This window comes from Myotis lucifugus, unplaced genomic scaffold, assembly GCF_000147115.1.
Source record: "Myotis lucifugus unplaced genomic scaffold, Myoluc2.0 scaffold_176, whole genome shotgun sequence".
In the NCBI taxonomy this organism is placed as follows: Eukaryota; Metazoa; Chordata; class Mammalia; order Chiroptera; family Vespertilionidae; genus Myotis; species Myotis lucifugus.
In genome coordinates, this window is record NW_005871224.1 from 1,784,347 (window position 1) to 1,799,400 (window position 15,054).

A 15,054-nucleotide genomic window follows, 5' to 3' on the forward strand; every position below is an offset into this window, starting at 1 on the left:
GCCTCCTGCACGCCCCACCCTGGGAATGAAGCCCGCAACCCAGGAATGTGCCCTGACCGGGAATCAAACCATCATCTCCTGGTTCATAGGTCGACGCTCAACCACCGAGCCACACCGGCTGGGCGCTCCTTATACTCTTATGGGACCACCATCGTTGACTAAAACGTCCTTTTTCGGTGCATGATTGTAATTGGTGGCTTGTCACCAGGGCTTTCATATCTCCCACACTGAATCCACCAGACCCGCCAGGGCATGTTGGGGGCTCTCTCCTCCCATCCAGTGTGGCTTCAGAGTTTGGGCCTGGTACCCTGCCTTTGATAGCATGGCGCATTAGCAAAGGCCCACATCCCTGTGTGACCTTCTCCAGGATGCCGCTGAAGTTCTCTGGCTGCATGTCCCTTCAAGGGCACAGCACACATGTTGCTGAACCAGGTCAAGCCCTCCAAGTTACAGCTCACAACCCTGCTCTAGCTGGGGAGCTGACCTGGACCTTCAAGGAGCTGGGTTTGAGTTGGTTAGCGTGGCCTTTACACGAAGGCCCCGCCCCACCTTTGAGGTGGGGGCTTGCCCTAGAGCAGCGGTTCTCAACCTGTGGGTCGCGACCCCTTTGGCAGTTGAACAACCCTTTCACAGGGGTCGCCTAAGACCATCCTGCATATCAAATATTTACATTACGATTCATAACAGTAGCAACATTACAGTTATGAAGTAGCAACGAAAATAATTTTATGGTTGGGTCACAACATGAGGAACTGTATTTAAAGGGCCAGAAGGTTGAGAACCACTGCCCTAGAGGGTCCCACACACAGTTGGGACCCCCCCCCCCAGGCCGGCTGGTTTCCTCCCGCTTGGTCACGTCACCCTCCACTTGTCTTGCAGGCTTTGCCGTGGCCCAGTGCATAAACCAGCACAGCTCACCATCCCTGTCGTCGCCCTCGCCATCTGCCAGCGGGAGCCCCAGCGGCAGCGGGAGCACCAGCCACTGTGACTCAGGAGGTGCCAGCTCCTCGTCCACCTCCTCTGTTGCCCAGAGCCCATCAGGTATTGGCCCAGTGACACAGTGGGGGGGGTGTTTGGGGAGCCTGTGATTCCTCGACGCCAAGACCACTGATACCCAGCTCCTCGCCACCTTGTTTGGGACACTGTCACTTAGGGTTCCGTGTTCTCTAACAGCGCTGCCCCCAGGCTGGCTGAGGTCACTCCCTGCAGGGTAGGAAGTACTCCCTTTGCAGGCTGGTCCACTGAAAGGCCGTCCCTGACCACAGAGCTGCAGGGGGAGGACCAGAGGCAGGCCAAGCCTAAATCTACCCTCATCACTTCCAAAGTCGTAGGTGTCACAGGAGGGCTGGCAAAAGAACCACGTCCCTACTAATTGTTTTTCCTTTATAACATACCTGTTTCCTCTTTAAATGTTTGGTGTAGTGCAGTCATCTGAGACCATGGGTGCACCTGCTGCCCATTTGAGAATCAGTCAGGATGTGCTAGTCATATCTCGCCTCCTGTAACTTACACAAGTGTCGCAGACAGACCTCATGAGCAGGGAGCCCAGGAAGGGACATGTGAGTGGGTGTCCCCCCAGCCCATGTTTTCAGCTGCCCTGAGCCCTCACACATGAGCGCCTCCCTGCACTGTGTACGAACCCAGGCTTGTTTCCTAAACAGTATGGCCTCAAAATGCAGCCAGAGGACTGGGCTCGAGCTGGGGTGGCAGCGATGGCCTTGAGAGTGTGTGTGCTCCACACCCCGTTTGGGGACTCTCGGTGTCCTTGCCTGTTCCTGCATGGTCCCTTCTGGAGCCCTCACCATCCTACTTCAGGAGCCCCTCACGTAACTCTTGTTAAACTGTAGATTGATGGGTCATGACAAAGCGATGTGCAGGGCATGAGCCACTGTTCCCTCCCCTCCAGGGGCAGAGGTCTCCTTGGGTGCCCACACCTCTCTCTGGACTGTTTAGCTTTTGCAGTCCCTAGCAAAGGGTTAAGCCAGCGTGGCCTTTGTGCCTGTGGCTCAGGAACACCTGTACCTCTACCCTCCTCCCACAAGCACCCATTACCTCCATCTCATTAATATTCATGAGGCCTATGTCCAGCCGGTGTGGTCCAGTGGTTAGGCATCAACCTATGAACCAGGAGGTCACGGTTTGATTCCCAGTCAGGACACATGTGCAGGTTGCAGGCTTGATCCCCATTGTGGGGTGTGCAGAGGCAGCTGATCAATGATTCTCTCTCGTCATTGATGTTTCTATCTCTCTCCCTCTCCCTTCCTCTCTGAATTCAATAAAAAAATATATTTAAAAAAAAATTCATGAGGCCCAGGCAGCAAGGTCACCCTCAAGCCACCTCACTCAGACCCTCTTCCGCTCGGCACCTGCCCCTCTCTGTGCCCCAGCTGGGGAGATGACAGCCCTCTCTGAGCTGTTTCTGAGCCCGTTTAAGATTGGCTGCACATCCGAGCAGTTGCCGCTGCCATTCCCAGGCTCGTAGCAGGGAAATTCAGACAGAGCTTCCTCCAGAAGCCAAGAGCCCCCTCAGCCCCTCTGAAGCCTGGTCTCGTGCTGGCTCTGGGGCCGAAGTGCAGGGTTGTGCGTCTGTGTGCTTGTGTTGCACCCATGTGCTGCCTGCCTGTGCACGTTTCTGTCCGTGTTGTGTGCACCCAAACACATGATGCCTAACATTACATTTGGCATGAAAGGTCTCATCCTGGTGTCGGTAGCTACACCTCTCTTCCATTTTTAAGGAGGCACAGCCCACAGTTAAGCCAACAAATGAGCCGTACACTTCTCTGCCTAAAACCGAAACCAGCAAAGAGCCACACTATCAAAATCGGGCCATGTATGCAGATGTTCCCCTGAAAGGCCCTGGGGCTTCGGCTCAGCACCTTCCCCCCGAGGCTCAGGTTCACGGTGCACACCTTCGTTTTCCTTGGTCTCCCTCAGCCCCTCCATCCCTACCCCCACCATCCCCTGCACGGTGCCAACAACTTGTCTTTTTGTCTCAGAAATGCAGGGGCTATTAGCCTGGCTGTCGGGTAGCGAGGCAGTTCCAGTCGATAACTGATGGCCAGACCCTTCTGGGTGTCCGCTCCCGTTGGGGGCATCCTCGGCAGGCCTGCGGGGCCAGCATGCGAGCCCCCATTTGTTATGCTGCCTGACGGTGAAAGCCTGAGGCCAGCCTGCCCGTCCGCATCTCTGCAGACACTGAAATAGCTCCCCTCCTGGTGAGGGGCCGGCCCACTGGGCAGCTTGTGCTTCACTCTCAACCCAGGACCCACCTGTTGATCCCTGGAAAGAGAGAGCGTCAGAGCGCTCGAGCAACTGCCCATCACAGCTACCCGGCCACAGGCATCAGCTCTGTCCCAGGGTGGCAGGTCTCGGGAGGACCATCATTCCCTTGCCTCGCAATGCCAACTTCCAGGCCAGCCCACCGCCTCCCAGGTCCATCCAGGAGACAGCACCTGGGTTCCCATGTCCCTACAGGGCCAGGTCTGCCCGGAGGGTCCCTACATCTGCCTGGTACCTTCCCAAGCCATGTCTTACTGAGCCGTGCTGGGTGGGGAGCCAAGGACGGAAGAGGGGAGAAGGTTCTAGTGGGGCGGGTGCCCTTTGGCCAGTTTCCTGGTTTGGCGTCACCCTGGAATGGCGGCCAGTGTTCAGGCGTCTGATTTGGAAAGGCCAGGCCTGTGTTGCCTGCTCAGCAGACTCTCCACCCACAGGGCCTGGCCACAGTCTAGCAGAGGCCGCATCCTTCGAGGGCCAGCGGGCGGGGGTGGGCCAGGGCCTCCCCGCAGCCCAGCCAAGAGGCCACTAGTCCTCAAAGTGGCTTTTGAGGGCACAGTGCTGAATCAGAAGCATTCCTAGCCCTGTTTCCAGAGCCCCCGAGTCCAGGAAGTCCCCAGTGTGGAGAGCAGCGGCCAGGTCCCCTGCAGCCGAATCAGCAACTCCAGTGGCTCCTCTGCTCCTGGAGCCATGCCTTGCTCAGTCAGGTGTTTGGTTGGGGAAGCACACGAGAGATGCCGGCCACCAGGGGACGAGACAGGCCCAGCTTTCCATGTCTCTGCTCCGTGGTTTTGAAACCTGGAGTTGTACAAGGAGACCCATAAAGCCAGGGGTGAGCCTCACACCATCTGAGCCGCCGACATGGCGCGGCACCTACCACCCAGCCTTCTCTGTATACGCTGCTGCATGGTGTCCACAGCAGCCCCATGCAGCAGGCACTTGCTCAGAAGTGCTTCACAGACACCTCCGCATCGAATCCCGCCTCCCATTGTACAGTTGAAAACACGGGGGCTCAGAAAGGCCATGCAGCTTGGTCAAGACGCTGCTGCTAGTAAGGGGGAGCCCTCGCCTTGGCAACTCCCAACTCATGCTCTACCTTCTGACACAGCCCAGCAGAATCAGGGGTTCCTCGGTCGGTCTCGGGTACCTCCAAGGGTGTTGCAGAGACTCCAGACCCAGGTTTGGGTCCTGGTTGGGGACAGCCCATGAGGTGCACACAGCTCTCTTTCCAGTATGCACAGAGCCCAAATGAAAAGCCGCAGCCCGTCCACAGAGACCCAGGAAACTGCACCCCAGTCAGCAGAGGCTGGGCTATGCGACCCCTGTTGGGGAAAGCCTGGTTATCCCCCAAAATCAGCAGCAAAGTGGAGCCCAGACAGCCACGTCTCTGTCAGCCCAAATGGCTTCGTCCTTAAACAAGGGCATGAAACCATTCTGATACCCAGTTGTGTTTCTGCCTCTGCCCTGTGTCCAGGCCAGAGGACCTTAAATTTCCTGTCTGAGTTTGAAAGAGAACAGGTTTATCCCAAATGCAGATTTTCTCAGCTTCCCCGGGGCCTTCAGTACCAGCACTCAAGTTCTGTGGCTGTCAACCCTGACGACAGTAGGGCCCTCTACAGGCCACCCTACCCTGCCCCTCAGCCTCTTAGTGGCTTATTCTTCTGCATCTTTTCTGCCTCAGCCTTGGTACCTCACCTCCACTGTATTAACTTTCTCTAAACAAACAGATTTGTTGAGTCCCTCCCACATGCAGGCACTAGGGATACAGGATAATAAAGGGTGGCATGCACAGGCTAGCCGGGGAGCCCATGGTCCATCAGACGACCACACAGATAACTGTCCAGTTACAAACTACGACAAAGGAAACGTGCAGGGAGCTCAGACAGCTGAGCAGCTGCAGGAGGGCCGGAGGCTCCTGGAGGAGGCCGCCCTGGAGCTGAAAGCCAAAGGGTGAGGGGTTCACCAGGCCAGGGCTCCATGAGGAAGCGGGCCGTGGGTCTCACACAAAAAGAGCCCAGAATCTGGCAGGAGACAGGTTAATTCCTTCCCCGTCTCCCTGGGGTCTACCTGTAAATTCTGCCCTCCTAAACACAGACTGGGGCGGCCTGGTTTTGAGAAACAGTCTCCATGCCCGTCAGGGCTGAAGCCTGTGGCCCAGCACTGCACAGGGCTCCTCCCAAGGGGAAGGGACCCCACCCAGAGGGGTCACCGGTTGCCAGTTGCCCAGAGGTGCCCACTGTTCTGGAAGCACCAGCTTCTGATTCGCCATTGCACACCAGACACTGGGTGGGTGTGAGTGGCTCTTTAGCAAGTACTGACTCTCAAATCAGGGCCAAGACATACTCCAGACCCAAGGCACAATCAAAGCTGAATTCCCTGGTAACCAAAGTAACCAACCAGAAAGAGTTGGGGCGAGGGATTTTATTTTCACCTTCAGTTATGTGCCTGTTAAAGGTGTGCAGGGGGAGGAAAAAAAAAGGTGTGCAGATGGGACTTTCCTGTCTGGTTTTACCACCCGATACAGGAGTTGACCTGTTCCACTGTCTTTTAAAGTGCTTTGAGATCTTCAAGTCTTTCTGGGGAGAGCTGGCGCCCTGCACAGGGGAGCGTCCAGGAACCCGGCCTCTTGTCGCCCACTCGTCCCCAAGAGCTGGCCTAATAGGCCTCAGCTCCTTCCCCAGTGAGAAAATTACAGGGTTGGAGTCAGCACATTTTTTCCTTAAACATTTATGGTTTTGAGAAGCTGAAATTGCAGAGAACCTATGGCGGGAAAGAGAAAATAGACCCAATTTTGGAACCAAATGTAAGACCAGTAGGAATTCTTTAGAAATATTTGCTGAGCCTGGCGGCATGGCTCAGTGGTTGAGCATCGACCTATGAACCAGGAAGTCACCGTTTGATTCCTGGTTGGGGCACATGTCTGGGTTGCCGGCTTGATCCCCAGTGGGGGGTGTGCAGGAGGCAGCCAATCAATGATTCTCTCATCAATGATGTTTCTATCTCTCTCTCCCTCTCCCTTCCTTTCTGAAATCAATAAAAATATATATTTTTAAAAAAGAAATATTTGCTGAGTTACGCCTGTACATACATATGATGATAGTTACACTACACATGTACACACATACACACAAATGCACACAGAATCTTTCACACGTGTTCTGGGTAAGCTACTTTGAAGAGGAAGGAAAATCGTTTGTTTAAAAAAATTAAGTTAGAGTTAAGGCCAACCTGCTCTTTTCTTTTTTAAAAATATGTATTTTTTTATTTATATCAGAGAGGAAGAGAGATGGAGAGAGAGATAGGAACATTAATGATGAGAGAGAATCATTGATTGGCTGCCTCTGCACACGCCCCACTGGGGATCGAGCCGGCAACCCAGGCATGTGCCCTGACCAGGAATTGAACCATGACCTCCTGGTTCCTAGGTCTATGCTCAACCACTGAGCCACACCGGCTGGGCCAGCCTGCTCTTTCTGATGTCCATTCTTAAGGGCCACAGAATTATGAGTTGTGGCCACTGTGACGCTTCCCCAAGGTTTACAGAAAGAAGGACGATTTGGTTCCTGTCTGGAGCTTGACAGGGGCAGGGTACTGCTCTGCGGGGCCTCCCTCCCCGTCCTCACCTCTCCCTAGGGTGATTGTTTGAACATACGACCTTCACCCCAGGACATAGTCCCATTTGGACCAACTTAGAGCCAGACAGCCCAAGACTGACCTGCATGTCACTGAACTCAGTTACCACAGTCGGGCAGGACTTTTAAGGACAGAAACCTGAGTCAAAGGTATTGTCTTTTCTCCCCAGTTTTCTCCACGGCATTTTTTAAAAATTGGGATAAAATATAAATAACTTAAAATGTACTATTTTAACCATTTTTAAGCTTATATGTTAGTGGCATTAGGTACCTTCGCCTTGTGTTCTGTGGCCTTGATTTTAAGCTTTGCTGTAATCCCGAGTTTGTCTCAGATGACGGTTCCTTCCTTCCCAGTGAGATGCTCCTAACATTTTTGTTTCAGCCGGTTAGAACCAACCCTCTGGCCTCCCGGCACCAGGCCTCAGATCTTCCTGTCATGGTTCAGTCTTGGTTTTCAAAGGTTCGTCACTAGAGCGTCGCCTGGAGAGTGTCACCCATGGCTGGGGAGGATGTCTCAGAGCGCCTTGCCCCGAGGCCTTCCCAGAACTCACAGAGCTGCGCTCTCGGCTCTCGGGTGCTGACACCTCATCGTTGGGTCAGAAATCTGCTTGTTGCACCAGCTGGTTTGGCTCCGATCCTCCAACCACACAGCCTTCCCTCCTCAGAGCCTCCCTCGGATGCAGGGTTCACCTCTTACCTGCTGGTTTGCATCGAAACTACAGGCCCCTGGTCTCTCACCAAGACCCGATGATGCTGATGGCCCCACTCTCTCCATTCCAACAGGACCCAACCTTTGCTGTCCTTACCCCGATTGAGCCCCGACACCACCTGGTCCTGGAGGGACAGAGTGGGAGATGTCTTACTTGCATGGGGGGCTGCGCCCCACGCCCCTGCTGTCACAGCATTCCCTGGGCACTGCCTGGCCCCTTGCACACTCGTCGATGCTCAGTGTTCGTCTCTGCTCTGTGCCCCTCTCCATGTCACCTTTCTGTCCTGTTGTTAAAGGCTTTCAATGATCTGTTGCTGTGTTTCCCTCTAGTCAGGAGTGGCAGGAAAGGACGCCGGCGAGTGTTCAGCCTGTCGGAGGCCGACAGTCACGGCGGCCACTGGGTTTAGTGCTTCGAACGGCAGCTGTCACGGCAACTCTGGCACAGTCCATGCAGGCAGGTCTCCTCCGTTAGCCTCCGCGGCCCACGACGCCCCTCACCCGCCGCATTTGCAGTCAGGGCTCCCAGGACACCAAGTCTTGGCCTGAGAACACCCTCAGAGTGGGCATTTCCTCACTTTCCCTGGACTAGAGCTCCCTCCCTTTGTGGCCTCATCTCACCTGAGGATCAAATCCCCTGGCTCTTTCCCCTTCCATGCCAGACCCCGCAGCCTGGAAACACTGCCCTTCTGGGCAACACCGCGCAGGCCCGGCCAGGCTCAGCACAGGCCCGCGCCTTCGCAGGACAGCCCAGTGTAGGCCACGGGGTTGGGTGGTAGATTTTGCAATAAGCAAGCAAGAAGTCAGCTTTTTCTTTTCTTTTCTTTTTATCCTGGTCTTGCTCAAAGCTAAGCGATAGATTCCGTCACATTCCAGCCAAAGGCCTAAAGTTACAGACACACCAATGGCTCTCACTCCATCGTCCCCCTCTTACAATTACGCTCTGGATAGCGGCGAGGGTGCCAGCACTGCCTTCTCCCTCGGTGCTGCCTCAGGGTTTCCCACATGCGCCCTCCCACTTGGCAGCTGCGCTTGCCAGTCAGGAGCCTCCTGCCTTCTTTTGTGTTTAAAAGCTGTTTCCTCTGAGCTTTGCCCTCTTGCTGTGCTGCTCTTTTCTCCCCCACCTCACTCAGCCTACCTATTCCAGACGAGCACATCAAACCCAGGTTTTTACTGGAAACTGCAACTCACTCAGCAAGGGTCAGCCAAGCCCCTGCCCCAAAGCCAAAGACAGCTTCTGAGGGTGCCGGCCAGGGACGTGATGGTCAGCTTGGGGGCAGAGCCACGGGGAGGCCGAGCATCTCTCATGGAAGCCTGGACATCCGGGATTTCCTACTCCGGCCTCCCGTCGTCTCCCTTGCCCCTGGCCAGGAAGCCAGAGTGTCCTCCAAATCCCTCACTTCCTGGTCCAGGCCCCAACTTGTGGCCTTAGACCTCATAAACCCCAACTGCAGTAACCTTTGCAGCTCAGCACTTGACCAGAAAATGTGTCCTCACTGGGCTGTTTTCCCCTGGTGAAACCTGCAAAGCCCCCTCCCCAGTGGGTAAGTGTGAAGGTCACATTTAAGAAGCAGTTCTTAGTTTAACAATAATAATAAGGAAAGAATAAATAAAATAAGACAGTGCTGTGGGTGACGGGTAAGAGGAGGCATGTTTTACATGGAAAATATATTTAAACAGCCATGACAATGAAGGGCCATTGTCTTCATCTTACTGATGAGGAACTGTAGCTCCAAAGAACTGAAATCTCTTGTTAGGGTCACAATATAGATTGAATGGTGGCCCCTAAAATACACACCCATGTTCTAATCCCTGGAACTTGTAAATATTACCATATAGGGCAAAAAGTGTGGTTAAGTTAAGGATCCTGAGGGGAGGAGTTTATTCTGGGTTATTCAGGCGAGCCCTGAATAATTTAATAATGTAATGAAGACATGTTTCAGATCTTAAAAAAACAACAACAACAACAAAAAAAAAACAGGCTATTTTTATAGGGAAAACCCCATCTCTTTTTAAGTGTTGGTTCTTTTCCTAAAGAAGTGACAGTGTTGTGCATAGGGTGTTCTTTGTCGGTTTGTTTGTTTTCCAACATATCTGATGGCAACTTTCCCGCATCCTTGATTTTTCTCATCACCAAAAACCCCGTCAGGGATCAGGGAGAGAGGTCTGCCAGCTTTTTTGAATATCTGCCTGCAAATGTGGACGGGCAAAGAGGGAACTCTTACATAGACTTTTTGAGAAAAATGTGAAGGAAGTGCTTTGCAGCTCTGTCTCCAGATGGCACAGAAGTGCCATTTGGAGAATTAGTCATTTCTCAACTGTCCTGTCAGCAGCTCGACTTGCATGTGTACCCACATGCACAAGGCTCACGGACATGCACCCACTCGTGTGAAGCGGAGTGCGGCCGCGGGGCAGGTGAGCCCCCTCTCAGCCACACTTCCTGGTGAATGACAGGCAGGTTGTGCTGGGTCAGCCCATCACCACAGCCGTTCTTAACTGAATGAAGCCAAGTCACAGAAATTCGGAGAAACCAGAATGCGTGTGGGGTGTTCACCATTCTGTCTCAGGTCACCCTGCTTGAGTCACTTTTTCCACTAATGCCCACGGTGCCACCCTCCAGGAGTGAGGTGAGGACAGGCCCAAAGTCCCACACAGTGGTTTTCTCTGACCTTATTTCACTTAAAAAAGGGGGGGGGGCTATAAAGAAATTAACTGGGACCTTGTAGTGCTCATCTCGCCTGAGAGTCTCCTGGGAAGCAACCCTGCCATGCACTTTGGGGGCTCAATCTGTTGCTTGCACTTTCTCTCCACAATGGGGATCCTCATCCTCTCTCTCCTTTATCCATGCTGTGTGCCCTTTGGTTTTATTTTGCTCTTGGTTTTTCCATTCTGTTGCTCACTGTTGGCAAATTCTATTTTGTTTTGGCTTAACTTATAAGAAAAAAAAAACTAGAATCGCATTGGACAAAAAGAATGTCTACCACCATTCCCAAGACCCAGACTCATGGCCCACACCGTGTCGCCAGCACCTCCAGCCGATGGCTCCTCAACCCCATGGTCCATACAAATAGCGATTTGCTTTCCAAGTGAGATGCCCACAGCCTTCTTATCAATGCTTTCAGATTACGGGCATGTGACATCCTAGATGTTTTCCACAATGCCCCCCAGTCACAACCGGCGTGTCTGTCCAGGCAGGTCCGTCATTGGAAAGCAAATGAGGCCATCTGTCTGTAACCTAATCAAGGGTTTTGAAAAGCACCCAAAAAAGAAATTGCCGCTCTGAGAATAACTGTATGGGGCGGAGCCTCCCCTTCCTTCTGACTTGGTTTCTCCCTGTGGGGACCAGAATGGCCGGGGCGATCACAGTCCCTTTGTGAGTGCTAACTCAGCACCTCAAGAAGGAACAGGAGACAGCAGCCCCAGCTTTGCAAGTTAAAAAGTTCTGTAGAATTCCCTCCTCTGTCTTTTTTATTAATATATATAGCAGTGAGTTCCCTTTTTGGTAAATGTCACCAAATTAGACTCTGGAAATAGCACGAAGTGATAAGCACCCCCAAGCCCATTTCCTCCCTCCACGCGTGTTTATCATCAGGCAGGTGGGTCAGGCCTGGTGTATCCATACAGCCCCCTGGGCCCTTCCCTGGGCACCCAGGAACTGGGCTTTCATAATCCACCCCAGGATTTTTGCACAAGCCCCTCACTTTTCCTTTGCATCGCAAGTGAGGGTAGCCCTGGGCCCTGACAGATTCCCCCAGGCCTAGGTCAGACTGGTTTCACCAGCTTCTGTGCCCCCAGAAGGAGCAGTGGAGCAAGCTGTTCCCTCCACACCACCATCTCCCACCCAGATCCCCCTGGGCCTTTGTTCAGGACGGGGCAGAGGGTGCCCGCAGAGCAGAAGTCTCAGAGCTAAGTGTCCCTGTGTTTCCCCCCACCCAGATGACGCCGTGACTATGGAACAGCCTCAGCCTAACCTTCCCGAACAGTTGGTGATCGTCAGCGAAATGGAAGCAGATGCCAGGCCCTGCAAGAGCCTGGCAAAGAGCGTGGACATGGAGACGGTCAGCCTGTCCCCCAGCCTCACCCCGACCCAGCAGCCCACCATTTCCCTGCTCTGCGAGGACACGGCCGATGCACTGAGCGTGGAGTCGCTGACCCTCGTCCCACCTGTGGATCCCCACAGCCTCCATACCCTCGCAGGCATCCCCCCGCCACCCCCACTAGCCGCCGAGAGCACGGTGACCCCAGGCAAGGAGATTGCACATCCAGAGCCAGCGGGCCCCACTGAGCACTAGTCCGAGCCACGCAGCCTCCCTCTGTGGGTGTGGCTCCGCTGGCAGGGACCCAGGCCACTGACTCCAAAGACACATTGAGAGCATCGCTGTGACCATCTTCACCACCCCCATGTGCTCCTTCACTCCATTTGAATTCCTCTTTCACTTTCCACTTCTTCGAGAGCAGCTGGGACCCATGGAGACACCCTAGCAAACCCAGAGGACTGAGGTGGCGCCTCGGGAAGTGGTTGGATTCCTGGTCTGCGTGCCCCCAAGCCTGGGTGGCAGGACCCACCACCACCACTCCATCAGCCGGCCCTGCCCAGCTCACAGCTCCTCCGTGCATCCCAGTGTGCACGGAAGAAGCGGACGAGGTCACCATAGGCAGAAATTTGCAGGAAAGCGAACTTCGATCAACATCTCCTTTGGGTATTTATTTCCACTTTTGGCAGCAGGTGGAAAGCATTTATTTTAAAAGCACCTATTTTGTTGAAAAGTCCAAAAAAATCCTCAATGCTAAGGTGTAATGTCATGTAAAAAGTGTAAGATTACTGTTAAGTTTTCATTTTCGTTTTCCCCTGAACTTCCCAGTGTTTTGGTTTAGAGTTCTCAGTCTGGCGTTCTCCTTTTTCTTAAGTGATTCTTATTTACTTAAGTGATTCTTTATTACTCACTAATTCTGCAGGCCTGTGGGATGATAAGTACCTTCCTGGAAAGTTTAGAATATTTTTTAAACAAAATAAGGGAGATACGTGTATTCTCAGGTACACAGGGAGCAGAGAGGGTGGGGGTTTCCCTGCCAGCAGCCCAGGGGCCTCACGTTACCTGAAGTCTCTTCATGAAACTGCAGTCAGCTCCTGGTTCAGCACCCGTTCCTGGTCTCTGGCCCAAAAGCAAGCAGGACAGTTACCCAGCATCCCCCGCAGTTGTCCCATCTCTGTTTGCCTAAGAAAGAACCACTGGGGACCGTGAAGCCCCCAGTAGCTGTGATGAGAGCAAAGGCGTGGCGGCAGCATCTGCATGGCCTGCTTGACCCTGTGCACTCTTCCTCTCCTGCCACCGCCAAGACACAGCTTGTGTGTTAAATGAACCCCCTCCCTGTGGGCCCAGGGTGCATGGGCCAGTTCTCCCCGGATCCAGTAAAGCAGCCAAGGTTCCTTCCTGCTTGGCACAGCCAAGCGACCCTCCCCCCTCTGCCGTGCTGAGACCTTCCACAGCTTGCCTGCCAGTGTCCACCCGGGTGGCCTCCAGACGCTCCGCCTGCTCACCACCCACCTCTCCGCCTCCCTCAATCCAGCCGCCACAGCAGGGCCTGGAGGAGACGGTTCCTGCGGGGGACAGGAGTGGCGCCAGTCAGAAGCCCTCCGGGCAGCTGTGCCCACCAATCTTCAACAAAGAAAAGACTCATTTAGGCTGAAGTTCAGGGCCCCAGCAAGAGGAACAAGCCACAGCCACCCGCAGAGCCAGGTGGGACAGGAGAGGAGGACAGTCCGTGGGGAGGAGGGCCGGTGGTACCCGTTCTCCAGCAGCCAGCACAGGTCCTGCGTGATCTGCTTGCACGTAAAACAACCCGTCCCAGGGCCATGCACTTCTGGTTTTCCAATGACTCGGGCAGCAGAACTGAAGCCAAGTGACTTCCCAGGTGGAGCCAGGCCCTCCCCGGGACCACCGCCTGCCGTCCGGAATCCAGTGGTACCTGGTGGCTTCGTGGCCTCCGGCATTGACGGAGAAGGTCTCGGCAGGGGGACAGCACACCCAGGGGCCTGTGGCAGCACTGCCCAGGCTTGGGGAGCCGGACGTAGCCTCCATGGACTGTTGAGTGAAGGTGCAGATCCCCCCAGCCAGCCGGTAGCTCACCTTTAGGTGTGTGGGTGGGGACTGCTTTCACCCGACACCTTGATGCTGAGGAGGACATATGTCCTTGTGCTGGCAGGTCTGGGGTCCAGAGGAGGCAGGCAGGGTCTTGGCTCTGATGAAGGTCTCATCTCACCAGGTCTTGGCCGTCTTAACAGCAGTGGAGAACCCCACAAACTTCACAGCGGGGCACTCCCAGGCTGGCCAGTCCACACAGAGCCCTGGGTCTCAGGTGGGGCAGAGACAGTTAAGCAAGGAATTCTTGGAGAGCCCAGAGCAGGAGGGACCCTCTGACCCATGGGCCCTTAAACTCATCTCTGATGTCAGCCTCAGCCAGCCCGCCAGCCCCACCTCCACATTCCTGCAGGAGGGGCTGGGGTTGGTCTCACCTTCCCCAAGTCCACACTGAGCTGTTGGGTTGGCCACGCTGGGGGCAGGGTTGACCACATGAGCCCCCAAACCTCAGCTTTGAAAGTTGCTGTGGCGAAGCATTGTCCTTTCTGGCGTGAGGGAGTGAGGGCGCCTCTCCCCAAAGGCCAGGTGGGGCGAGTTCAAGGAGCTCCCCAGGGAGGAGTAAAGCCACAGTGAGAAGGTGGGGCAGATGCCCCATCCCAGGGAGGGGTGGGCAGGAGGGTCCTCCCGCCCCAGCAGGCCTTCCCCCCCTCCCCCTCTGCCAGGCCTGCCCTGCTCTGTGCTCTGCAGGAGGCAGCTTCCACCCACGCACCGAAGAAACGCACCCTTCACAGACACGGGAGATCTCCAAGGTCCCGAGGTGCACTGTTTAGAAAGGCACGGGGCGAACTGATTCTCATCTTTTCTAGATGCAATAAGTGAGAACTATCTCGTGTAGTCATGTTGACACTGGGCATAAACTGTGAGGGTTCCTAATGTTCCTCCGAACTGCAAATATGTAAATAAGTTTGTCCCGAGGAGGAGCAGGGTTGGGAAACCTCACGCTTCTGGGCTGAGGGGCCGTTCCAGGGAAGTACCTGCTCACCAGGGTGACTCATGCTGCGTGAGCACTGCACACCAGGGTGGAAATGAAAACTGGAACTTCCTTGTAAATTGTTACTTGGCAATAAACGCGAAAGAGCTACCAGAATGTGACGGCTGCTTCGTGTGCTGTGGCAGGGCGGCCACGCAGGCAAAGGGCAGGGTCTCTGCTGTCTGACCCTCAGTCTGTCACAGCTGTCGGTGTTCCCGTTCCTAAAGGGAGGCAGGGCTGTTCCTGCCCAGAGCTGGGGAAACGCAGGTGCATCAGGGTCCATCCAGAAAGTACCTCTTCCCCCCCGCTCCCCTTACCCCCATCCCCACCCCC

General features: G+C 54.6%; 1 protein-coding gene across 13 annotated transcripts in view; it reads left to right on the forward strand.

Annotated features, from left to right (window-relative positions):
• CLEC16A (C-type lectin domain containing 16A) overlaps window positions 1–14,833 on the forward strand; it is a 222,268-nt gene extending 207,435 nt beyond the window's left edge. For 12 of the 13 annotated variants that reach the window (XM_023760228.1, XM_023760226.1, XM_023760229.1 and 9 more), the window contains 2 exons: window positions 880–1,041; window positions 11,548–14,833. In XM_023760228.1, the coding sequence (XP_023615996.1) occupies window positions 880–1,041; window positions 11,548–11,903 (518 nt within the window). In that variant the 3' untranslated portion in view covers window positions 11,904–14,833. Of the gene's footprint in view, window positions 1–879; window positions 1,042–7,944; window positions 8,069–11,547 lie in introns of all 13 variants that reach the window. The other variant, XM_023760231.1, reaches the window with a different exon arrangement.
• Window positions 14,834–15,054: the final 221 nt, after the last annotated feature.